The sequence below is a fragment of the Portunus trituberculatus genome, chromosome 26 (genome assembly GCF_017591435.1).
Source record: "Portunus trituberculatus isolate SZX2019 chromosome 26, ASM1759143v1, whole genome shotgun sequence".
NCBI classification, from domain to species: Eukaryota; Metazoa; Arthropoda; class Malacostraca; order Decapoda; family Portunidae; genus Portunus; species Portunus trituberculatus.
Window position 1 is genome coordinate 3,369,687 of NC_059280.1, and position 19,848 is coordinate 3,389,534.

The following is a 19,848-nucleotide window of genomic DNA, read 5'->3' on the forward strand; positions in this document are numbered from 1 at the left end:
TTTTCTTTGCTCCAGTTCGGCTAAAATGTTTCCCTTACTCTATTTTCTTTAATTCTCTTTAATAAACACAATTCAGTTATTTTTTTTTTTATTTCGTTGTTTTTCGTTCAATTCTTTTCCAAACATTTTCTCTTTCTTTCCGTCACTTAAGCGTGTTTGTGTTTGTGTTTGTTTTTCTTTTTTTTTTTTTTTTTTTTCTTTCTTTTTCCCACAGACGGTTTGAAAAGGACGTTAATTTCAATACTGTTTGATTAAAGCACGTTATTCTCTCTCTCTCTCTCTCTCTCTCTCTCTCTCTCTCTCTCTCTCTCTCTCTCTCTCACACACACACACTGACAGTAATACATGTTTTGGCAGTTCTCTCTCTCTCTCTCTCTCTCTCTCTCTCTCTCTCTCTCTCTCACACACACACATACCTTTCTAAAATTAAAGAAAAAATATATAACAGAGAGAGAGAGAGAGAGAGAGAGAGAGAGAGAGAGAGAGAGAGAGAGAGAGAGAGAGAGAGAGAGAGAGAGAGAGAGAGACACACACGAAAATAAATAAATAAATAAAAATGGTAACTAGTAATCTCTCTCTCTCTCTCTCTCTCTCACACGGGGACCTTCTGACCAGCAAACCATTAACACTTAAACTGAACACCTAATGGGGTTAAGTGTCTGGCTGGTGGTGGTGGTGGTGGTGGTGGTGCTGTGTTGCTGAGTGTGTGTGTGTGTTGCTAAGTGTTCTATAGTGTTTTAAAAGTGTTTGATAGTGTTTACAAGTGTTCTGAAGTGTTTCGAAGTGTTTACAAGTGTTCTATAGTGTTTATAAGTGTTCTATAGGGTTTATAAGTGTTCTATAGTGTTTTAAAAGTGTTTGATAGTGTTTACAAGTGTTCTATAGTGTTTAAAAGTGTTCTATAGTGTTTATAAGTGTTCTATAGTGTTTAAAAGTGTTCTATAGTGTTTATAAGTGTTCTGAAGTGTTTAAAAGTGTTCTGAAGTGTTTATAAGTGTTCTGAAGTGTTTACAAGTGTTCTGAAGTGTTTATAAGTGTTCTATAGTGTTTACAAGTGTTCTATAGCGTTTAAAAGTGTTTGATAGTGTTCACAAGTGTTTAATAGTTTACAAGTGTTTTTCCTGGCAACACTGACCACCACCACCACCACCAGCCTGTTTTAAGTAAATAGGGGGTAAATGAAGGGGATTCTGGCACCTACTTATGTACTTAAATGCTTTTCAAAACACTACAATATCGAAATTGATAAGTTTATATATATATAGATTATTTATTTATTTATTTGTATAGATATATATATAATAATTATTTATCTATATTTATTTTCATAGATTCTCGTTTTCTGTTCAATTCTACGATAAGTTTGATTTTTCTACGTGTTTTTTTTTTCGTTTTTTTTTTTTTTTAGGGTAATAGAAAACGGGAGTTGATGGATAAGATGGACAGAGAGAGCGGGGCCAAAGATTAATTGTTTTTATTATTTTTTTTTCCAAGTGTTTTTTATAAGTTTATCGTAAAATATATTCTCTCTCTCTCTCTCTCTTTCTCTAAAATCTACTCTTTCTCTCTCTCTCTCTGGTTCTCATTCTCTCTAAATTTTTCTTCTTCATTTTCCTAATCTCTCTCTCTCTCTCTCTCTCTCTCTCCCTTTTCTATTAACTAAATTCTTGCTCTCTCTCTGTTTCTCTCTTACTTTCTCTCTTTCTGTAACTTTAAATACACACTCTCTCTCTCTCTCTCTCACACACACACACACACACACGCACTATTATTATTATTATTATTATTTATCTTAACAATGGACAATATAATACTACATAGGATGAAATGGAGGAGTGTGTGTGTGTGTGTGTGTGTGTGTGTGTGTGTGTGTGTGTGTGTGTGTGTGTGTGTGTGAGGCTTATGGGGGGGTAAGAGGTGTTAGCTGTTCCGAGAGAGAGAGAGAGAGAGAGAGAGAGAGAGAGAGAGAGAGAGAGAGAGAGAGAGAGAGAGAGAGAGAGAGAGAGAGAGAGAGAGAGAGAGAGAGAGAGAGAGAGAGAGAGAGAGAGAAACACTAACACACTCTGGCACTCAAAATGGACTTGTAAATTATGTATGTATGCATATGTACGTATGTGTGTATATATACGTGTGTGTGTGTGTGTGTGTGTTTTTTCTCGTATGCAAAACGTTGTATACTTGGCACTACACGGAAGCAATCATTCCAAACACTACGCGCGGCTGTATGTATGTATACGCTTTGATGTATAAATATATATATATATGTACAAGGGAGGCTGTTTTGCAAAGATATATATGTGTTATGTGTTATCTAAATATATATGTTCATTATATAGTAGCAAACTGACTAGAAATTGACTAGTAAAATTAAATAAAAACAGGTTCAAATTATCGTTATGTTTTTTTTTTTCGTGTTTTTTTTCGTGTTTTTGATGTATATATAAACCTGCTACTGTTACTACGAATGTTTTAAAAAGTGTGTTTATTTCACAGAGAAAATTGTCTATATATTTGAAAACTCCCATTACGTTTGGCAAATATGAAAGTTTATAAAAAGTCGTGTGTTTGGATGTTTGAGTGTGTGTGTGTATGTGTGTACGACAACATCCTGTACAAACTCAAACACCTACAAATACAGAAACAAACACATTACGAAAGAAGGAAGTGTTTTAAAGTTACGTCAAAACGGGCTATTTTTATAAAGCTCTGGTGAGGAATGTGTTTGTAACATGTTTGGCCTCGCACAGACAGACAGACAAACAAACAGACAAACAGACAAACGGACAAACACAAAGGACCAGCTATACAACACACTTCTACGTATGAGCTATCTCCTTCCGCGTCTCCCGTTTGTCCCTGTTTGGCCCTGTTTGGCATTTTGAGGCTGTTTTTGGCTAGTGTGGTGGTGTTTTGATGGCTATGTTTGGACCATCTTGTGTTTGGTTGTGTTTTTCTTCATATAATTACTGTCTTGTGTTTGGCTGTGGTTTTTTTTCATATAAATTTGTCTCTTTCAGTTTTTTTTATTGGTGTTTTTATTTGATTTTTTAGGTGTTTTTGTGTTTACGTTTGGATTATCTTGTGTTTTTTTTTTTTTTCACATAATTCTGTTTCTTTGATTCTGTTTTCTTTTTTTTCTTTTTTATGTTTTTATTTTATTTTTAGGTGTTTTTGTGTTTACGTTTGGATTGTGTTCTGTTTGGTTGTGTTTTTCTTTATATAATTCTGTTTCCTTAATTCTCCATTTTTTCTTCTTTTCATCGGTGTTTTTATTTAATTTTTGGTGTTTTTACGTTTGTGTTTGAATTCGCTCACGTTTGGTTAAGTTTTTCGTCATGCAATTCTGTTTATCTGATTCTCCGTTTGGATTTGCTCACGTTTGTTATTTTTTCATTTACTTTTGTCCAATACTTTAATTGTTTTTTATTTTTTTGTTACGCTTGATTTTCTTGATTTTTTTACGGTTTTGTTTTTACGTTTGGATTTGTTCGTGTTTGATTACGTCTTTTTTTCTACACAATCTTGTCTCTTCTATTTTTACTCTTATTTATTCTTTTTATGGCTGTTTTTATTGGTTTTTGAAGATGTTTTAATTTACGTTTGGATTCACCTGTGTTTGAATCTGCGTTTGCTTCAAATAATCTCGTTTTTTTCGTGATAATCTAATCCAATCTTAAATCCTGATTATTTTTTGTGTTTTATTTGATCTATTTACATTTCATCAGTGTGTTTGTACGTTTGTGTGTTGGTGTTTGGTTACGTTTGATTTGTTTTTCTTAAACGTATATCTTTTTTCACCTTTTTTCTGTGTTTTAAATCAATACGTAGTTTTATTAATACGTTTGTTTTGGCAATACCGTTTTTTTGCTTGATTTCATTACACCCGTTTATATTTTCATTTTCTCGTTTTCTTTCTGCTCGTTTTGTTTTCTCCGTTTGTTTTTTGTTGTTGTAAATCAATTTATAGTTTCATTTCCATGTTTTTTTTCCCGCTCGTTTGTTTTTCCTCGTTTTCCTGTTTTAAATCAATACATTTCTTCAGCTCGTTTTGTTTTTCCGCTTTTTCCCGTTTTAAATCAGTACATTCTCTCATTTTTACATCTTTTTTCCAGCTGGTTTTATTTTTTACGTTTGGTTTCATTATGCATAAATCCGTATACCTCTTTTTTTCCCAGCTCGTTTTGTTTTTCCGTTTTCTTTCCGTTTTAAATCACTACATACTCTCATTTTCCTCTTTTATTTCCAGCTCGCTTTGTTTTTATGTTTGTTTTCATTATGCATACATATTTCACCACACACTCTCCGTATGCTCTGTTTGTATACACTAAACGTATAAAAAACCACCACTATGTATAAATCTTTCTATTCATTTCTGTATATTTAGTTTTTTTTAATTTCTCTCTCTCTCTCATTCATACAATTATGTTTTTCTCCTATACGTCTTCATAAAGCACCATTTTGTGTGTTTTTTCTACGTATACTTTCCATTCACTAATCTTTCTCGATTCAATTTTTCTAAACGTCCTCAAAAATTTTTCTCGTATGCGTTTTTCTTTCGTAATCAGTGCAATTTTCTTTTCCTACGTATTTCTTGGTTTTACACTGTCTTCTACGTATACATTTCCACAGCATTTGTCCTTGCATGTGTGTTTAGAGTATGTTTTATTTTCCGTATGTTTTTGTATACATTTTCCAACTAATCTCTCGTATTTTGCCTTAATATATACGTACATAAAACTTTACAATGCATCGTTCGTTCTGGTTATACGTTCAAATGTTTACGTATTTACAAACAATTATGCTTTTTTTGATCTTACGAACTGCATAACACACTCTTCTTCTCAATCCTTCACCACTATTCTGTCCACCTCCCTGATGCAAGAGTTAACCAGTACTCTCAATCCTTCACCACTATTCTGTCCACCTCCCTGATGCAAGAGTTAACCAGTACTCTCAATCCTTCACCACTATTCTGTCCACCTCCTGATGCAAGAGTTAACCAGTACTCTCAATCCTTCACCACTATTCTGTCCACCTCCCTGATGCAAGAGTTAACCAGTACTCTCAATCCTTCACCACTATTCTGTCCACCTCCCTGATGCAAGAGTTAACCAGTACTCTCAATCCTTCACCACTATTCTGTCCACCTCCCTGATGCAAGAGTTAACCAGTACTCTCAATCCTTCACCACTATTCTGTCCACCTCCCTGATGCAAGAGTTAACCAGTACTCTCAATCCTTCACCACTATTCTGTCCACCTCCCTGATGCAAGAGTTAACCAGTACTCTCAATCCTTCACCACTATTCTGTCCACCTCCCTGATGCAAGAGTTAACCAGTACTCTCAATCCTTCACCACTATTCTGTCCACCTCCCTGATGCAAGAGTTAACCAGTACTCTCAATCCTTCACCACTATTCTGTCCACCTCCCTGATGCAAGAGTTAACCAGTACTCTCAATCCTTCACCACTATTCTGTCCACCTCCCTGATGCAAGAGTTAACCAGTACTCTCAATCCTTCACCACTATTCTGTCCACCTCCCTGATGCAAGAGTTAACCAGTACTCTCAATCCTTCACCACTATTCTGTCCACCTCCCTGATGCAAGAGTTAACCAGTACTCTCAATCCTTCACCACTATTCTGTCCACCTCCCTGATGCAAGAGTTAACCAGTACTCTCAATCCTTCACCACTATTCTGTCCACCTCCCTGATGCAAGAGTTAACCAGTACTCTCAATCCTTCACCACTATTCTGTCCACCTCCCTGATGCAAGAGTTAACCAGTACTCTCAATCCTTCACCACTATTCTGTCCACCTCCCTGATGCAAGAGTTAACCAGTACTCTCAATCCTTCACCACTATTCTGTCCACCTCCCTGATGCAAGAGTTAACCAGTACTCTCAATCCTTCACCACTATTCTGTCCACCTCCCTGATGCAAGAGTTAACCAGTACTCTCAATCCTTCACCACTATTCTGTCCACCTCCCTCAAGCAAGAGTTAACCAGTACTCTCAATCCTTCACCACTATTCTCTGGCACACTCTGGAACTCCCTGCCTGCTTCTGTGTTTTTTAAGAGTGTTTTTTCCTTATATAAAAACACTAAGAATAAATTAAATGAAATTGAGATACAGAATTTAACACTTAATAGAGAAGTAACTTAGGGTTTTATAAGATTAGAGGTTTATGTAGCTGTTATTGAAGACTTAAGATTGCAGTAAAGGATTTCTTGTATTAGCTGAGAATAGGACTCGTTTGGCTACATAGTGGAATAAATTGCGTTTTTATTTTTTTTTTAAACCGTATTATGAAGAAAATGGGGAAGATGAGACGTGAAAAAAAAAAAAATGATAGAAATTGAAACGGAAGAAATATAAAAAGAAAATGAAGGAAAAAAAACAAGAAATATAAGAAAAAGGAAAAAAAAAACAAAAAAAAAAAACACAAAAATCAAACCAAACACAAAAAAAAACACGAAAAAACAAACCACATCAAAACACCACTACCACCACCACCACCACCACTACTACCACTACCACTACAGCTCTCATCTGCCGGGAGACGATGGGTAACGGGGGGGGTGGGCTGGGCAGGGCAGGGCAGGGCAGGGCAGGGCAGGGCAGGGCGGGGCGGGGCCGGGCGAAGGGGGGTGAGGTGTTCCATTTTCTCGGAACACTTAACAGAAGAACTCAATCTTGTTCCACATTTTATATTCTTCCTCCGTGTTCTCGTAAAACTGTATTGCCTGTGGGAGAGAGAGAGAGAGAGAGTGAGAGAGAGAGAGAGAGAGAGAGAGAGAGAGAGAGAGAGAGAGAGAGAGAGAGAAGGAAAAGACACAAAGCTAGAAATTATGGATGGATTGAAAGAGAAAAAGAAGAAAAAAAAGAAAGATGGAAGAGAGAGAGAGAGAGAGAGAGAGAGAGAGAGAGAGAGAGAGAGAGAGAGAGAGAGAGAGAGAGAGAGAGAGAGAGTATAGATAGACAGACAGACACAAGACAAAGACAGACAGACAGACAGACAAAATCTTAACTTAAATAAATAAATAAATAAATAAATAAATAAATAAATAAATCAGTTTTTTTTTCAATATATTAAAAAAAATCAGATATTTAAACTTATAAGGAAAAAACAAATTGAGTTACCAGTTTGTGAATTAGTTGAACAATAATTAATTCAGGAACTTTTGAGAAAAATTATATTCCTTTAAAAAATTCCTTCACGTTTTTAAACATTATAAAAAAAAAAGCTAAAAAAATAACAGGATTAATTAAAGCTATATATTCTCTCTCTCTCTCTCTCTCTCTCTCTCTCTCTCTCTCTCTCTCATCTCTCTCTCTCTCTCAAATCTTTTCTCTCTCTCTCTCTCTCTCTCTCTCTCTCTCTCTCTCAACAAATCTTTTCCCATAATTCTCTCTCTCTCTCTCTCTCTCTCTCTCTCTCTCAAATCAAATCTCTCTCTCTCTCTCAATCTCTCTCTCTCTCTCTCTCTCTCTCAACAAATCTTTTCCCATAATTCACTCTCTCTCTCTCTCTCTCTCTCTCTCTCTCTCTCTCTCTCTCTTTTCCCATAATTCACTCTCTCTCTCTCTCTCTCTCTCTCTCTCTCTCTCTCTCTCTCTCTCTCTCTCCCTCTCCCTCCCCCCCCTCACCTAGCGTCAGTCGAAACCTTGTTCTAGAAGCATCTGTAAAGGGAAACAGAAAACGGGAAAGGTTATCTACAAACAAAAAATGGGTAAAAAACTAATGGTAAACTAAAAAAAAACACAAAATAATGGTAAAATAAGGGGAAACTAAGGGTATTAATGGTAAACTAATGGTAAAATAAGATAGGATGACTAAAAATAAGGAAAACTAACAAATAAATAGAAACGACCAAAAATAATGGAAACTAAGGGTAAAATAAGGGGAAACTAAGGGTATTTAATGGTAAACTAATGGTAAAATAAGATAGGATGACTAAAAATAAGGGAACAATTAACAAATAAATAAAACGACCAAAAATAATGGAAAATAAGGGAAACTAAGGGTAAAATAACAAAACTAAGGGGGAAACTGAAAATAAGGGTAATTAATGGTAAAATAAGGGTAAAATATGACTAAATAAGGGTAAACTAAATAAAACAACAAAAATTAGGGAAAATAAGACAAAATAAGGGAAACTAATGGTAATTAATGGTAAACTAAGGGTGAATTAAATAAAATGACCAAAAATAAGGGAAAACTCAGCAAAATAAGGGTAAAATAAGGATAAACTAACAAATAAATGGGTAAACTATGAAAAATAAGGGTAACTAATGATAAAATAAGAGAAACTAAGGGTAATTAATGGTAAAATAAGGGAAACTAAGGGTAATTAATGGTAAAATAAGGGAAAATAAGGGTAATTAATGGTAAAATAAGGGAAACTAAGGGTAATTAATGGTAAAATAAGGGAAAATAAGGGTAATTAATGGTAAAATAAGGAAACTAAGGGTAATTAATGGTAAAATAAGGAAAATAAGGGTAATTAATGGTAAAATAAGGAAACTAAGGGTAATTAATGGTAAAATAAGGGAAATTAATGGTAAAATAAGGGAAAATAAAAGTAATTAATGGTAAAATAAGGGAAAATAAGGTAATTAATGATAAAATAAGGGAAAATAAGGTAATTAATGATAAAATAAGGGAAAATAAGAGTAAAATAAGACAAAATAAGGATAAACTAAATAAAACTGCAAAAAATAAGGGAAATAAGACAAAATAAGGGTAAATAAGGGTAAAATAAGGGAAACTAAGGGTAAACTAAGAGAAAATGACTAAGAAAATGGTAAAATAAGGACTAAATGGTAAAATGAAAGGAAAATAAGGGGAAACTAACCAAAATAAGGGAAAATAAAGGCAAACTAACAAAAATAAGTGTAAAACTAAGAAAATAAGGATAAAATAAGGGATAATACGGAAAAAATGGTAAAATAATGGTAAAATAAGGGTAAAACTAAGAAAATAATGGTAAAATAAGGGATAATACAGAAAAAATGGTAAAATAAGGAAAAAATAATGGTAAAATGAAGGAAAACTAACAAAAATAAGGGTAAAATAATGGATAATAGGGAAAAATGGTAAAATAAGGAGAAAATAAGGGTAAAATACGATAAAATAAGGGAAAACTAACCAAAATGAGGGAAAAATGAAGGGAAACTAACAAAAATAAGGGTAAAACTTAGAAAATAAGGGTAAAATAAGGAATAAGGAAAAAAAATGGTAAAATAGACTAAATAATGGTAAAATGAAGGGAAACTAACCAAAATAAGGGAAAAATGAAGGGAAACTAACAAAAATAAGGGTAAAATGAAGGGAAACTCACAAAAATAAGGGTAAAATAAGGGATAATAAGGAAAAAAATGGTAAAAATAAGGACTAAATAATGGGAAACTAACAAAAAATAAGGGGAAACTAACAAAAATAATGGTAAAATAATGGATAATAAGGAAAAATGGTAAACTAGACAAAATAAGGGTAAAATAAGACAAAATAAGGAAAATTGAGGGTAAAAAATGGTAAAATAAGGGTAAATTAAGGGTAAATCAGCTTAAAATAAGGAAAAATTAAGGGTAAACTAAAACAATAATAAAAAATAAGGGAAAACAAATAATTAGGGTAAATCTTTAAAAAATAAGGAAAAATAAGGAAAAATAAGGGTAAATAAGGGTAAAATAATGGTAAATAAGGGTAAATAGGAATAAAATAAGGGTAAATTAAGGGTAAAATAATGGTAATTAAGGATAAGGGTAAAATAAGGGTAAAATAAGGGTAATTAAGGGTAAATAAGGCTAAATTAAGGGTAAAATAAGGGTAATTAAGGGTAAAATAAGGGTAAATAAGGGTAAAAAGGTAAATAAGGGTTAAATAAGGGTAAGGGTAAATTAAGAGTAAAATAAGGGTAAATAGGTATAAATAAGGGTAAAATAAGGGTAATTAAGGATAAATAAGGGCAAATAATGGTAAATACGGGTAAATAAGGGTAAAATAAGGGTAAATAAGGGTAAAATAAGGGTAAAATAAGGGTAAATAATGGTAAGGGTAAATTAAGGGTAAAATAATGGTAAAATAAGGGTAATTAAGGATAAATAAGGGTAAAATAAGGGTAAATAGGGCTAAAATAAGGTTAAATAAGGGTAAAATAAGGGTAAATAAGGGTAAAATAAGGGTAAATAGGGATAAAATAAGGGTAAATTAAGGGTAATCCACTCGTATCCACCTAGCCACACAGTCATACCAGGTGGATGTCCTTGGAGAGCTGCCCCCATCTGCTGGTCATTCATCCTATCCACCCACTACTGTACCTATCCACTTATCCACACAATCCTACCACCAAATCCACAACTCAACACTGAAACCATCTACCCACACACCAACACACTAAATCCACTTATCCACCTGCTAATCCAATCATTTATCCACCTATCCACACACTCCTAGTAGATGGATGTCCTAAAATCACCTATCCACACAACAAAATACATTAAAAATTGCCTATCCACACACAAAAACACTCAAACACACTGAAAATTACAAATCTGCATGCAAACACACTCTAAATCCATCTATCCGCACACAAAACACAAAAATTGCCTATCCACACACAAAAACTCAAAACACACTAAAACTGTCTATCCACACACAAAAACACTCAAAACTGCTAAATATCCACTTATCCACCCATCTATCCACCTATCCAAACACTCATACCAGCTGGATGTCCTAGAATTACCTACCCACACAACTAAACACAAAAAACTGTCTATCCACACACACAAACCACTTCTGGACCCATGTATCCACCTATCCACACAGTCGTACCAGCTGGATGTCCTTGGAGAGCTGGCCCATCTGCCCATCATGCACCTTCTTCAGCTTCTCTTTCTGTTTGCCTTGCTTCATGGCCACAAAACACACCATACCTGCTAAATATCCACTTATCCACCCATCTATCCACCTATCCACACACTCATACCAGCTGGATGTCCTAGAATCACCTACCCACACAACAAAATGCACTGAAAATTGCCTATCCACACAAAAACACTCAAACACACTAAAAATTGCAAATCCACATGCAAACACACTCTAAATCCATCTATCCACACACAAAAAATTGCCTATCCACACACAAACACTCCAAAACACACTAAAAACTGTCTATCCACAAACAAAAACTCCAAAACACACTAAAAACTGTCTATCCACACACAAAACCACTTCTGGACCCATGTATCCACCTATCCACACAGTCGTACCAGCTGGATGTCCTTGGAGAGCTGGCCCATCTGCCCATCATGCACCTTCTTCAGCTTCTCCTTCTGTTTGCCTTGCTTCATGGCCGAGATTTTCCGCTCCTCAATAAATCGCTTGGTGTTGTTCTGATTCTTCTCCTTCAGCCTCCTGTCCCGGTCTGCCTTGGTCTTCAGGGTCTTGTCTGCGTTCACGTCCTTTGCTGTGTCCACGGCTGCCTTTGCTTGGGCTGCCTTCATTTCCTTGTTCTCTCTGCGGGTTGGGTTGGGTTGGGTTAGGTTGGGTTGGTTGGGTTGGGTTGGGTTGGGTTGGGTTGGGTTTGGGTTGAGTTGGGTAAGGTTTTCTCTCTCTCTCTCTCTCTCTATTTAGTTCAGTTCGATTATTTTTTTTCTCTCTCTCTTAGATTTGGTTAGCTTAAGTTAGTTTTTTCTTTAACTCTCTCTCTCTCTCTCTCTCTCTCTCACTATTTCAATCCCCCACATGAGTTTCTGAAGCTGTAAGAAATCACCAAATAGTCACCAGAATGAATTTGAAAGGGTTAAACAGAAAAACACAGAAAAACACAGAAAAAACAGCCTAAAACACACAAAACACTCAAAATAATCAACTACACACACCCAAGCACCCACAACACCACAAAACACCACAACACTCACCACATACACCACAAAACATTCACTTTTCACCTAAACACACCTAAACACAAATTCTACAAAAACGCTTACAAAAACAAACATCAAACACTCAAAACGCCAAACACCCACAAAAACACCACAAAACACCCCAAACTCACCACATACACCCTTGAACACACTCAAACACCCACTACGCCTCCAAAAACACCCACAACACCCCAAAAACACTAGAAAACACCCCAAAACATCCAAAAAAACACCACAAACACCCTCAAACACACACCCCATGTACTCATAACACTCCCAAAAACACCATAAAACATACCCAAACACCCCAAAACATCCCAAATACATCCAAACATCCCAAAACATCCAAAACACCACCCAAGCACTCACACCACCAACAAAAACACCACAAAACACACCCAAACACCCCAAAACACCACAAAACATCCAAAACACACACAAATATCCCAAAACATTCAAAACACACCCAAAAAACACCACAAAATACACCTAAACATTCCAAAACATACAAAACACCCCCCCAAAAGAACACCACAAAACACAACCAAACACCACAAAACATCCAAAACACACCAAAACACCACAAAACACACTTAAACATTCCAAAACATACAAAACCCCCAAAAACACCACAAAACACAACCAAACACCACAAAACATACCCAAACATCACAAAAACATACAAAACACCACAAAACATACCCAAAACATCCTCAAACTTAAAAAAAACACCCCAAAACACCCTCAAACATACAAAACACCACAAAACATACCCAAAACACCTCAAACTTAAAACAAAAAACACCCCAAAGCACACTGAAAACATACAAAACACCACAAAACATACCCAAAACACCCCCAAACTTAAAAACACCCAAAACATACCCAAAACACTTAAAATAAAAAACACCCCAAAACACACTGAAAACATACAAAACACCACAAAACACACCCAAAACACAAACTCAAAACACCCTTTAAAAACACCCCAAAACACCCCAAACATACAAAACACCACAAAACACACCCAAAACACCTCAAACTTAAAAAACACCCCAAAACATACAAAACACCACAAAACATACCCAAAACACCCTCAAACTTAAAAAAAAACACCCAAAACATACAAAACACCACAAACACACCCAAAACACCTCAAACTTAAAAACACCCCAAAACACCCCCAAAACATACAAACACACCACACCCAAAACACCTCAAACTTAAAACACCCCAAAACACCCAAACATAAAACACCAAAACACACCCAAAACACCACAAAAACACAAAAAATACAAAAAACACCACAAAACATACCCAAAACACCCTCAAACTTAAAAAAAACACCCCAAAAAACACCCAAAACACACCCAAACACCCCCACAACACTCACTGTTCATGTTTGACTTCCATCTTCTTGATCTGGGCTTGCTGTTCCTCCTCCATGAGTTTCTTCAGAATGTCCTCCTGGCTCTTCAAATGTTCCTTCAACATCTCCCACTCCTCCTTCCTGTGCTTCTCCATCATCACCGACCACTGTGTCATCTGGTCCGTCACTAGCGCCTTGATCTTAGGGTCGTCCATCACGTCCCTGCGGAAAAATAGAGGTGTTTTAGGGTGTTTTTGAAAGGTTTGGGGTTGTTTTTGGGGTGTTTTAGGTGTGTATAGGATGTTTTGTGGTTTTTAAAGGGGTTTTGGGGTGTTTTTTGGGTATTTTGTGGTGTTTTAAGGGTTTTGTGGTGTTTTGGGGTGTTTTGTGTGTTTTGGGTGTTTTTGGAGTGTTTTGGTGTTTTGAGTGTTTTGGGGGTGTTTGGTGTGTTTGTGTTTTTTTTGGTGTCTTGCAGTGTTTTGGTGGTGTTTTACTGAGATTTGTGGGTGTTTTGGGGGTGTTTGGGGTATTTTGGGATGTATGGTGGTGTTTCTTTGGATGTAAGAATGGGAAAGCTGGTCAAGGGAAACATAAATCCCATATAAAAATGCCCACTTAGTAGCCAGTCCCCTTGCAGGTCTGAGAGTTAGCCACAATGAAGGGACAAATGTGTTGAAAGCTCCCTCTTAAATGCAGTGAAGTGGTAGGAAGGTGGAGACACAGAAGCAGGCAGGGAGTTCCAGAGTGTGCCAGAGAAAGGTGTGAAGGATTGAGAGTACTGGTTAACTCTTGCATCAGGGAGGTGGACAGAATAGTGGTGAAGGATTGAGAGTACTGGTTAACTCTTGCATCAGGGAGGTGGACAGAATAGTGGTGAAGGATTGAGAGTACTGGTTAACTCTTGCATCAGGGAGGTGGACAGAATAGTGGTGAAGGATTGAGAGTACTGGTTAACTCTTGCATCAGGGAGGTGGACAGAATAGTGGTGAAGGATTGAGAGTACTGGTTAACTCTTGCATCAGGGAGGTGGACAGAATAGTGGTGAAGGATTGAGAGTACTGGTTAACTCTTGCATCAGGGAGGTGGACAGAATAGTGGTGAAGGATTGAGAGTACTGGTTAACTCTTGCATCAGGGAGGTGGACAGAATAGTGGTGAAGGATGGAGGTGGTGAAGGATTGAGAGTACTGGTTAACTCTTGCATCAGGGGTGGACAGAATAGTGGTGAAGGATTGAGAGTACTGGTTAACTCTTGCATCAGGGAGGTGGACAGAATAGTGGTGAAGGATTGAGAGTACTGGTTAACTCTTGCATCAGGGAGGTGGACAGAATAGTGGTGAAGGATTGAGAGTACTGGTTAACTCTTGCATCAGGGAGGTGGACAGAATAGTGGTGAAGGATTGAGAGTACTGGTTAACTCTTGCATCAGGGAGGTGGACAGAATAGTGGTGAAGGATTGAGAGTACTGGTTAACTCTTGCATCAGGGAGGTGGACAGAATAGTGGTGACTGGTGAAGGATTGAGAGTACTGGTTAACTCTTGCATCAGGGAGGTGGACAGAATAGTGGTGAAGGATTGAGAGTACTGGTTAACTCTTGCATCAGGGAGGTGGACAGAATAGTGGTGAAGGATTGAGAGTACTGGTTAACTCTTGTAGTAGAGCTGGAAATACAGAAGCAGGCAGGGAGTTCCAGAGTGTGCCAGAGAAAGGTATGAAGGACTGAGAGTAATGGTTAGCAAGATCAGGACAACAGTTACCATAAAAATACAAGATAACAAGAAATACATCATTCTGGCAGTGAGAAAGAAGTATGGTGAGGCAAGACTAGGTTAGGTTAGGTTAGAAGGTCAAATTGTCAATAAATAAGCAATAATAATAAATAGAGAAAGAGAGAGAGAGTTACAGCTTACTTCTTTCCCTTGGCCAGCTTCTCAATAGCACTGCACTGTCCTTTCTGTATAGTGAGGCGTTCCTTCATGTGCTTCTTCCTCAAAGTCTCCAGTTCCTTCTGCTGCTTCTTGGTGGCCTTCAAAAAGTTCTTCTGTGTTCGTAAGCTCTCCAAGTTGATAGGTTCATACTCAACTGGGGAATGGTGCGGAGAGTATGTTTTAAGGGGTGTTTTTTGTGTGTTTGGGGTGTTTTTGGGGATGTGTGTATTTGAGGTGTATTTAAGGTGTGTTTTAGTGTGTTTTTAAGTTTTTTTTTTTTTTAGAGGGGGGAATCTGGGGTGTTTTAGTGTGTTTTTATGGTGTTTTGTTTTAGTTTCTTTTTGAAAGGGTTTATTTGGGGTGTTTTAGTGTGTTTTTATGGTGTTTTTTTTTGGGGTGTGTGTATTTGGGGTGTATTTAGGGGTGTTTTAGTGTGTTTTGTGGTGTTTTAGTGTGTTTAGAGTGTTTTAGTGTGTTTTCTTTTGTGTGTTCTGTGTTTTCTTACGGTCTTCATTGAGGTGTGGAGAAAGTATGTTTTAATGGCCGTTTTGTGGGTGTTTTTCGTGTGAGTTAGAGGTGTTTTTGCGTGTTTTTGTGTGTTTTATGGTGTTTATTGGGGGACGTGTGTATATAGGGGTGTTTTAGTGTGTTTTGTGGTGTTTTTTGTGTGTATTTTGGTGTTTTTTATGTTTGTTTTTCCGGGGTATATTTAGGGGTGTTTTAGTGTGTTTTAGTGCATTTTTATATGTATCTGGGTGCGTTTTGTGGTGTTTTACTGGAATTATTTGACACAAACTGAACTGTGGAAAGGTGTGAAGGGAAAGTGTTTTAAAGGGTGCTTTGGGGTGTCTTTGGGGTGTTTTAGTGGTGTTTTAGTGGTTTTTGTGGTGTTTTTATTTTTCTGTGTACTTCAGCATGTTTTTATGTGTTTTTTGTTTGTTTTAAGTGGTTTTTTTTGTGTGTAAATTTGGGATGTATTTATGGGTGTTTTAGTGTGTTTTGTGGTGTTTTATTCAAGGCAATCAACACAAACTAAACTGTGGGATGGGAGAGAGAGAGAGAGAGAGAGAGAGAGAGAGAGAGAGAGAGAGAGAGAGAGAGAGAGAGAGAGAGAGAGAGAGATTTCCTTTACATCAAATCACACACAAAAACAAACACCAAAACAAACACTCACCAGTCTCCTCCTCCTTCTTGGCCCCAGCAGCACCTGGCTTGGCCCCTGCACCAGCCTTGCCCCCTGCCCCAGCCTTGGCCCCTCCAGCACCACCAGCAGGCTTGGCACCACCTCCTTTGCCACCCTTCAGCTGCTTGGTGTCAATATCTGTAGCCTCAATCCCCATCGCCTTCATCTGCTGCTCTCGCTTCTCCTGTGCACTCAAGAAGGCTCGAGGGTCCGACAACGCGTCCATCAAGTCTGCGGTGAGTTAGGTTAGGTTAGGTTAGGTTGGGTTGGGTTGGGTTGGGTTAGGTTGGGTTGGGTTGGGTTAGGTTAGGTTAGGTTAGGTTTGGTTTGGTTTGGGTTAGGTTGGGTTATGTTAGGTTGGGTTGGGTTGGGTTGGGTTAGGTTAGGTTAGGTTAGGTTGGGTTGGGTTTGGTTGGGTTGGGTTGGGTTGGTTAGGTTGGGTTAGGTTAGGTTAGGTTAGGTTGGGTTGGGTTAGGTTAGGTTAGGTTAGGTTAGAGTTAAGGTTAAGATTATTTACCTATTTATTTCTACCATGTGGGATTTTTCACAGGAAGTTCTGGGCTAAATGGCTACTTTTTATGGAAACCTTTGCCCTGAGAGAGGAAGCCCAACCTACAAGACCGTGGACAGGATTTGAACCCGTGTGCTTGGAGACCCCTCGGACCCCAAAGCACGCAGGGGTCCCACTGTACCACGGCGATTAGGTTTTTTTTGCCTTCCTTTCTCTCTTTCCATTCTTCAATTATTTATTTATATTTTTACTGACATTTTTCTTTTTTTTTTTTTTTTTTTTTTTGTGGGTTAAGTTAGATTAGGTTTTTAAATAAGGTTAAAAATTTGGTTAAGTTTGGTCTCTGAGTTTGTTTTTTCTCTCTCTCTCTCTCTCTCTCACACACACACATACACCCAAACACCACCAAACACACCCAAACACACACCATAACACATAAACACATCAAACACACCAAAACACCACCTAAACACACACCAAACATCCCTAAACACACCCAAACACCACCAAAAACACACAAAACATCCAGAAACACACCCAAACACCACAAAACGCCCAAACACCACCTAAATACCCCAAAACATCCAAACACCCCAAACACCACCAAAACATGCCAAAACACACCCAAACACCACAAAACACACCTAAACACCCCACAAACACCCAGAAACACACCAAAACACACCACAAACACCACAAAACACACCAAAACACACCCAAACACCTCCACTTACCTCCCAAGCCATCAGGAACGTAAATCTTGAGTTCTATATTACAAAACAACATAGGAAGGGACATTGGAAAGTTCCCTTCAGTTCAACAAATCCAAACACCCTCAAACACACTTCTACAAAACAAACACCCCCTAGGCACACATCAAACACCTTCAAATTCCACCTAAACACCACAAAAACACCCTCAAACAAGCCAAAACACACCCAAACTCCACCCAAACACATCCAAGCACCCCCAAACACATCCAAACACCCTCAAACACACTTCTACAAAACAAACACCCCTAGGAACATACCAAACACCTTCAAATTCCACCTAATCACCACAAAAACACCCTCAAACATGCCAAAACACACCCAAACACATCCAAACACCACCAAACACCCTCAAACACACTTCTACAAAACAAACACCCCTAGGCACACACCAAACACCTTCAAATTCCACTTAAACACCACAAAAACACCCTCAAACATGCCAAACCCCACCCAAACACCACCCAAACATCCCCAAACACATCCAAACATCCCCAAACACATCCAAACACCACCAAACACTCGAAACACACCACAAACACTACAAAACACACCTAAACACATCCAAAACACACCACAAACACCCAGAAACACACCTAAACACACCAAACACACCAAAACACACCACAAACACACCCAAACACCTCCACTTACCTCCCAAGCCATCAGGAACGTAAATCTTGAGTTCTATATTACAAAACAACATAGGAAGGGACATTGGAAAGTTCCCTTCAGTTCTAAGAGAGATGTGACGAAATCCAGCCTGCAATCCGTCCAGTGGTAAAATTCGCTGGCCTAACATCTTCCCGTTCTCGTCAAACACGCCAAAACGCAGCACCGCCAAGTCCGGGAGTACGACCTGTTGTGGGGGTTTGCTTTTGGATTAAATGGGGTTTGGTTATGGTGTTTTGGGTCTTTTAGGTGTTTTTTGTTTGATTTCTAGGGTTAATGGTTTATTGGTGTTTTGGGTTTTTTTTTGGTGTTTTTAGGTTTTTTATTTTGGGTGTTTTTTTGGTTTTTTTTTTGTTTTTCCTAAGGTTTGTGTTTTTTTGGTTTTGTTTTTTTTTCTTCCTAGGGTTAGTGTTTTTTTTTTTTTTAAAACGCAGCACCGCCAAGTCCGGGAGTACGACCTGTTGTGGGGGTTTGCTTTTGGATTAAATGGGGTTAGGTTATGGTGTTTTGGGTCTTTTGGGTGTTTTTGTTTGATTTCTAGGGTTAATGTTTTTTTGGTGTTTTTGGTGTGTTTTTTGGGGTTTTTTTTTTTTTGGTGTGTATTTTTTGTTTTTGGGGTGTTTTTCTGGGGTTAGTTTTTTTGGGTGTTTTTCCTAGGGTTTGTGTTTTTTTGGTTTTCTTTTTTTTTCTTCCTAGGGTTAATGTTTTTTTTTTTTTTTTCAAAACGCAGCACCGCCAAGTCCGGAAGTACGACCTGTTGTTGGGGTTTGCGTTTGGATTAAAAGGGGTTAGGTTATGATGTTTTGGGTCACTTTGGGTGTTTTCTGTGTTTGATTTCTAGAGGTTAGCTTTTTTTGGGGTGTTTGGGGTTTTTGTGTTTTATTTCTGGGATTAGTGTTTTTTTTATGCTTTTTGGAGTGTTTTTTCTGGAGTTAGTTTTTCTGGGGTTTTTTTGGGGGAGTGTTTTTTTCTGGTGTTCGTGTTTTTTTTTTGGTTTTAAGTCTTTTTTCCTAGGATTAGTGTTTTTTGGTGTTTTTTGGGGTGTTTTTTTTTACTTATTGTTACAGTGTTTTTTGTGTATTTTTTTTGGTGGCAAAACACTGCACCACCAAGTCCAGGCATATGACCTGTAGGGGTTTGCGTTTGGATTAAAAGGGGGTTATGTGGGTTTATGGTGTTTTTGGTGGTTAATTTTGATGTTTTTGTGTTTTTTGGGTGTTTATGGGTGTTACGGTGCTTTTTCAGTGTTTCAAATAGTGTTTTTTTTTTTGTGTTTTGGTTATTTTAGGGGTGTTTTTAGTGGGTGTTTTTACATGGAGTTATGGTGTTTTTTTTCCGTGTTTTTTTTTTGGAGGGTTAGGCTAGGTTATGTTTGGTTTGGGTTAGTGGTTTTTATGGGTGTTTTACTGGGAAAATACATACAAAACACACAAACACAAAAAAATGCAGACAAAAAAACACACACACAAACACACACA

The 19,848-nt window shown here is 37.4% G+C and overlaps 1 protein-coding gene across 1 annotated transcript in view; it reads right to left on the reverse strand.

Moving 5' to 3' along the window:
• Positions 1-6,425: 6,425 nt before the first annotated feature.
• Positions 6,426-19,848, reverse strand: part of LOC123509324 (1-phosphatidylinositol 4,5-bisphosphate phosphodiesterase-like) — a 66,782-nt gene continuing 53,359 nt past the window's right edge. Inside the window, 7 exon segments of the mRNA XM_045263553.1 lie at positions 6,426-6,749; positions 7,654-7,686; positions 11,281-11,527; positions 13,331-13,528; positions 15,217-15,388; positions 16,409-16,648; positions 18,353-18,557. Of these exon segments, the coding sequence (XP_045119488.1) occupies positions 7,660-7,686; positions 11,281-11,527; positions 13,331-13,528; positions 15,217-15,388; positions 16,409-16,648; positions 18,353-18,557 (1,089 nt within the window). The 3' untranslated portion in view covers positions 6,426-6,749; positions 7,654-7,659.